The sequence below is a fragment of the Leucoraja erinacea genome, unplaced genomic scaffold (genome assembly GCF_028641065.1).
Source record: "Leucoraja erinacea ecotype New England unplaced genomic scaffold, Leri_hhj_1 Leri_744S, whole genome shotgun sequence".
In the NCBI taxonomy this organism is placed as follows: Eukaryota; Metazoa; Chordata; class Chondrichthyes; order Rajiformes; family Rajidae; genus Leucoraja; species Leucoraja erinaceus.
In genome coordinates, this window is record NW_026576668.1 from 7,807 (window position 1) to 14,708 (window position 6,902).

General features: G+C 50.4%; 1 protein-coding gene across 1 annotated transcript; it reads right to left on the bottom strand.

Moving 5' to 3' along the window:
• Positions 1–338: 338 nt before the first annotated feature.
• On the bottom strand, positions 339–5,777 carry LOC129694647 (suppressor APC domain-containing protein 2-like). Its single transcript, XM_055631378.1, has 4 exons — positions 5,611–5,777; positions 2,779–2,877; positions 1,442–1,564; positions 339–717 (listed from the first exon to the last, which is right to left on the bottom strand). Exons 1-4 carry the CDS (start codon positions 5,746–5,748, stop codon positions 625–627), a joined length of 453 nt encoding a protein of 150 aa, XP_055487353.1. The 5' UTR covers positions 5,749–5,777; the 3' UTR covers positions 339–624.
• Between the last annotated feature and the right edge of the window lie 1,125 nt (positions 5,778–6,902).

Here is a 6,902-nt window from a genome sequence, read left to right on the forward strand (position 1 = left end):
GAGTATTGTGTCAGTTTTGGTCCCCTAATTTGAGGAAGGACATTCTTGCTATTGAGGGAGTGCAGCGTAGGTTCACAAGGTTAATTCCCGGGATGGCGGGACTGTCATATCCTGAGATACTGGAGCGGCTGGGCTTGTAGATAGACTTGGTTTATACTCTCTAGAATTTAGCAGATTGAGAGGGGATCTTATAGAAACTTACAAAATTCTTAAGGGGTTGGACAGGCTAGATGCAGGAAGATCGTTCCCGATGTTGGGGAAAGTCCAGGACAAGGGGTCACAGCTTAAGGATAAAGGGGAAATCCTTTAAAACCGAGATGAGAAGAACTTTTTTCACACAGAGAGTGGTGAATCTCTGGAACTCTCTGCCGCAGAGGGTAATTGAGGCCAGTTCATTGGCTATATTTAAGAGGGAGTTAGATGTGGCCCTTGTGGCTAAGGGGATCAGGGGGTATGGAGAGAAGGCAGGTACGGGATACTGAATTGGATGATCAGCCATGATCATATTGAATGGCGGTGCAGGCTCGAAGGGCCGAATGGCCTACTCCTGCACCTAATTTCTATGTACACTCTGGAGGCTCGAAGGGCCTACTCCTGCACCTATTGTCTATTGAGATCACGTGCCTAGCTCTGGAGACGAGTATCCAGCAACCGTTGTACCAGTGATTCTCTCTCCGCCTCCAGCTGTGAAATCCACTGACTTTTCCTTGACACCTCCTGGAAAACAGAGACACAAGTCAGAGATACATAGAAACATAGAAAATAGGTGCAGGAGGAGGCCATTCGGCCCTTCGAGCCAACACCGCCATTCAATATGATCATGGCTGATCATCCAACTCAGCACCCCGTTCCTGCCTTCTCCCCGTATCCCCTGACTCCGCTATCTTTAAGAAACGCAGTGCAGCGTGGGTTCACGAGATTTATCCCTGGGATGGCGGGACTGTCATATGAGATTTTCAAAGATTGAAAAGACTAGGCTTGTATTCACTGGAGTTTAGAAGAATGAGCGGGGGATCTTATAGAAACATATAAAATTATAAAAGGACTGGACAAGCTAGATGCAGGAAAAATGTTCCCAATGTTGGGCGAGTCCAGAACCAGGGGCCACACACAGTCTTAGAATAAAGGGGAGGCCATTTAAGACTGAGGTGAGAAAAAGCTTTTTCACCCAGAGAGTTGTGAATTTGTGGAATTCCCTGCCACAGAGGGCAGTGGAGGACAAGTCACTGGATGGATTTAAGAGAGAGTTAGATAGAGCTCCAGGGGTTGGTGGAATCAAGGGATATGGGGAGAAGGCAGGCATGGGTTATTGATTGGGGACGATCAGCCATGATCACAATGAATGGCGGTGCTGGGCCGAATGGCCTCCTCCTGCACCTATTTTCTATGTTTCTATCCCCCTATGTCTAATGGTGTTGGTCGTTACGGAGGCAGATCCTACCTTGGTCAGCAGGTGGTTTTGGCGTTTCAGTGAGGCCACCGCTCGCTGTTGGTCCGACTCGTCCTCCCGGCTCCGCCTCCGCTGGCCGCGGGGAACGGCGGCACAGTGCCGGGGCGGCAACCCCTGCCGCACAAAGCCACCGTCATACCGCGAAATGGAAAAACCGAACGATATCATCCAGGAAGGAACTGCTTTCCAACCGGAGATAAAGCACAAAATGCTGGAGTAACTCAGCGGGACAGGCAGCAGTTGTACAGGGCCCTAGTGAGACCACACCTGGAGTATTGTGTGCAGTTTTGGTCCCCTAATTTGAGGAAGGACATTCTTGCTATTGAGGGAGCCCATCGTAGGTTCACCAGGTTAATTCCCGGGATGGCGGGACTGTCATATGCTGAGAGAATGGAGCGGCTGGGCTTGTACACTATGGAGTTCAGAAGGATGAGAGGGCATCTTATTGAAACATATAAGATTGTTAAGGGTTTGGACAGGAAACATGTTCCAGAACCAGGGGCCACACACAGTTTAAGAATAAGGGGTTGGCCATTTAGAATGGAGACGAGGAAACACTTTTTCACACAGAGAGTTGTGAGTCTGTGGAATTCTCTGCCTCAGAGGGCGGTGGAGGCCGGTTCTCTGGATCCTTTTAAGAGAGAGCTAGATAGGGCTCTCAAAGATAGCAGAGTCAGGGGATATGGGGAGAAGGCAGGTACGGGGCACTGATTGGGGATGATCAGCTATGATCACAATGAATGGCGATGCTGGTTCGAAGGGCCGAATGGTCTACTCCTGCACCTGTTGTCTATTGTCTATGTTTCTATGAAGTCAAGCATCCCACATGCCTTCTACACCACATTTTCAATAGTTTAGTGTAGAGATACAGCGTGGAAACAGGCCCTTCGAAGATAGACACAAATTGCTGGAGTAACTGAGAGGGACTGGCAGCATCTCCGGAGAGAAGGAATCCAAACTCCACCGATTTGAGTTCAGTTTAGAGATACAGTGCGGAAACAGGCCCTTCGGCCCACCGGGTCCGCGCCGACCAGCGATCCCCGCACACTAACACTATCCTACACACACTCGGGACAATTTTCACATTTACACCAAGCCAATTAACCTACAAACCTGTACGTCTTTGGAGTGTGGGAGGAAACCGAAGATCCCGGAGAAAATCCCACGTAGGTCACGGGGAGAACGTGCAAACTCCGCGCAGACGGCGTCCGTAGTCGGGATGGAACCCGGGTCTCCGGCGCTGCATTCGCTGTAAGGCGGCGACTCTACCGCTGCCCCACCGTGACTGGCCTGTGATGTAAAGTATAATCAATGCAGGATGAACTAACCTGTTCTGCACAGGATATGAAGTTGCAGAGGCAATAATTAACCCTTTCGATCTTGTCCAGAAGCTGATTGACGCGGTTCGGAGAATCGGACTTGTAATCCTGAGCAAAGTGGGGAGGGGGGGAAGAAAATGTTACAAAAGTCAGCATCAATGTTGAGGACCACTTTACGTTCCCCAGCTCACCCTCCGCTCCCGAATATCCCAAATCCTGGAATTTTTAAGAATAAGGAGTAAACCATTTAGAACGGAGACGAGGAAACACTTTTTCTCACAGAGAGTTGTGAGTCTGTGGAATTCTCTGCCTCAGAGGGCGGTGGAGGCCGGTTCTCTGGATACTTTCAAGCGAGAGCTAGATAGGGCTCTTAAAGATAGCGGAGTCAGGGGATATGGGGAGAAGGCAGGAACGGGGTACTGATTGGGGATGATCAGCCATGATCACATTGAATGGCGGTGCTGGCTCGAAGGGATGAATGACCTCCTCCTGCACCTATTGCCTATTGTTTGGAACGCCAGAGGTTGCAAGGAGTCCCGATAGAGGCGTGTCAAATTATGAGATGCCAGAGACAGGGTAGTAGGGCCAGTGGTTCTTCACCTTTTAGGCACCAGTACGCGCATACGCAAACATCATACAGTATGTACCTTTGTTAGGTTCCTAAACATGGACTCAACAAATTGATGTGTTATTAGTGTCCCCTTCATGTTCCCCGGCAAAGCCCCAAATGACCATTCGGCCCTTCGAACCAGCACCGCCATTCAATGTGATCATGGCTGATCATCCCCAATCAGTACCCCGTTCCTGCCTTCTCCCCGTATCCCCTGACTCCGCTATCTTTAAGAGCCCTATCTAGCTCTCTCTTGAAAGCATCCAGAGAACCGGCCTCCACCGCCCTCTGAGGCAGAGAATTCCACAGACTCACAACTCTCTGTGTGAAAAAGTGTTTCCTCGTCTCCTTTCTAAATGGCTTACCCCTTATTCTTAAACTGTGTGGCCCCTGGTTCTGGACTCCCCCAACATCGGGAACATGTTTCCTGCCTCTAGCGTGTCCAAACCCTTAATAATCTTATGTTTCAATAAGAACCCCTCTCATCCTTCTAAACTCCAGAGTGTACAAGCCCAGCTGCTCCATTCTCTCAGCATATGACAGTCCCGCCATCCCGGAGCAGATGAATTTTTATTCCTTGAGCAATCCACAATGGTCACTATTTCGGGCACTGTTAAATAAAGTCTTGATAGTTATAACCCGATCTTTGTCTTGTGTTTGAAGGCTTTCTTTAAAGAGGTTGGTAGGTTTCATGCTGCAGTTGTATAAGACGTCGGTGAAACCGCATGTAGAATATCATGTTCATTTCTGGGCGCCATGTTATAGGATATTGTCAAGCTTGAAGGGTTTTCAGAGAAGAGTTACGAGGATGTTGCCAGGACTAGAGGGTGTGAGCTATAGGGAGAGGTTGAGCAGGCGGGGTCTATATTCCATGGAGCGCAGGAGGATGAGGGGTGATCCTATAGTGGTGTACAAAATCATGAGAGGAATATATCTGGCAGATGCAGAGTCCCTTGCCCAGAGTTGGGGAATCGAGGACCAGAGGACACAGGTTCAAGGTGAAATGGGAAAGATTTAATAGAATCCGAGGGGTAACCTTTTCACACAGAGGGTGGTGGGTGTATGGAACCAGCTGCCAGAGGAGGTAGTTGAGGCTGGGACTATCACATTGTTTAAGAAACAGTTGGACAGGTGCATGGATAGGACAGGTTTGGAGGGATATGGGCCAAGCGCAGGCAAGTGGGACGAGGGTAGCTGGGACATTGTTGGCCGGTGTGGGCAAGTTGGGCTGAAGGGCCTGTTTCCACACTGTATCACTCTATGACTAGTGTAGATGGGGCATTGTTGGCCGGTGTGGGCAAGTTGGGCCGAAGGGCCTGTTTCCACACTGTATCACTCTGTGACTAGTGTAGTGTAGTGACGTCCCACACGGCGCATTTCAGCACTAGCCCTTGCATTTTCTTCAGCCGAATATTGTGCCCCTGTTTGGTCCAGGTCATCCCACACACACCATGTGGACACTCAACTGAACTCACCAATGAGGATCATCACAGGAACAACTCCCCCTGGCTCCCTGTCCTATCCAACATAGCCCCTCCACACATCCGGCGAGTAGTCCTCACTCAAAGGATGCTCCAAAAGACCAAAAACTCCCCTCACCTGCCAATTCACATGGACATCTTCAACCCACCCACTGCTCGACTTCCATCTGGACGACCAATTTGGAAGAACCCACCACCAGCTGATTTCACCATCCAATCAGCTTGGAAAAAGGAATGGGAGTCCAAGGACGTCCCAAATAAACATCTGGTGTCAGACCCCACCCTACCGTTCCCTGGCACCAATCTCCCAAGGAAGCAGTGGACGACGCTGAATAGATTCAGGACTGGACATGGCCCCTGCTTGGCCAGCCTTCACAAATGGGGCAGCAGTCCAACCCCACGGTGTGCTTGTGGAGAGCAGCAAACAATGCAACACATCATTGAAGCATACCCTCAACAAAGACTCAAAGGAGGACTTGTCACCCTTCATACAGCAGATCAAGAGGCAACTGCTTGGCTAAAGGACTTTGCATTCGCTAAATAAAATACTAGTGTAGATGGGGCATTGTTGGCCGGTGTGGGCAAGTTGGGCTGAAGGGCCTGTTTCCACACAGTTTCACCCTGTGACTAGTGTAGCTGGGACATTGTTGGCCGGTGTGGGCAAGTTGGGCCGAAGGGCCTGTTTCCACACTGTATCACTCTGTGACTAGAGGGATGTGGGTTGTGCGCAGCAGGGGTGATTACACTCACGTTGTCCAGTTGTCTCCCATTGCCGCGGTGTTGCCGGTCACACAGTCCCTGGAGTTGTCGGTGGTACCAGCACCGAGCCCGATCCACCATCTCCAATCCGTGCCACAGGACGTCACGTTGCTGCTCCAGCTCCTTCATCTGCCTCAGCTGCAACACAGGCCCGTTAATCCCACCCACACGCCAAACGGCATTCCCTCTCTGTCTCGCTGTCTCTCTGACTCTGTCTGTCTCTCTCTCTATCTCTGTCTCTGTCTCTGTCTCTCTGTCTCTCTGTCTCTCTCTCTGTCTCTCTGTCTCTCTGTCTTTCTCTCTGTCTCTCTCTCTCTCTCTCTCTCTGTCTCTCTCTCTATCTCTGTCTCTCTCTCTGTCTGCCTCTCTCTCTCTCTCAGTCTCTGCCTCTCTGCCTCTCTGTCTCCCTGTCTCTCTCTCTCTCTCCGTCTTTCTCTCTGTCTCTCTTGGTCTCTCTCTCCGTCTCTCTTGTCTCCCTCTGTCCCCCTCTCTCTCTCTCTCTGTCTCACTGTCTCTGTCTTTCTCTCCATCTCTCTCCGTCTCTCTCCTTGCAGCCTGAAGACTGCAACGTCCAGGTTCAGGAATAGCTGCTTCCCCACAGCCATCAGGCTATTAAACTTAACTCAAACAAACCTCTGAACATTAATAGACCATTATCTGTTTATTTGCAGGGGCCACACACACAGTTTAAGAATAAGGGGTAAGCCATTTAGAACGGAGTCGAGGAAACACTTTTTCTCACAGAGAGTTGTGAGCCTGTGGAATTCTCTCGCTCAGGTGGAGGCCGGTTCTCTGGATACTTTCAAGAGAGAGCTAGATAGGGCTCTTAAAGATAGCGGAGTCAGGGGATATGGGGAGAAGGCAGAAACGGTGTACTGATTGGGGATGATCAGCCATGATCACATTGAATGGTGGTGCTGACTGGAAGGGCCGAATGGCCTCCTCCTGCACCTATTGTCTATTATCGGGATGCATCACAGCGCAGCTTGCGAACAGCTCCATCCAAGACCGCAAGAAATTGCAGCGAATTGTGGACACAGCCCAGACCATCGCACAAACCGACCTCCCGTCCACCAATTCCATCTACACCTCACGCTGCCTCAGCAAGGCCAGCAGCACAATCATGGACCAGTCTCACCCCCGGTCACTCCCTCTTCTCTCCTCTCCCAGTGGGCAAGAGGTACAGAAGTTTGAAAACGAACGCACATCTCCAGATTCAGGGACAGTTTCTTCCTAGCTGTTATCAGGCAACTGAATCATCCTACCACAACCAGAGAGCATCT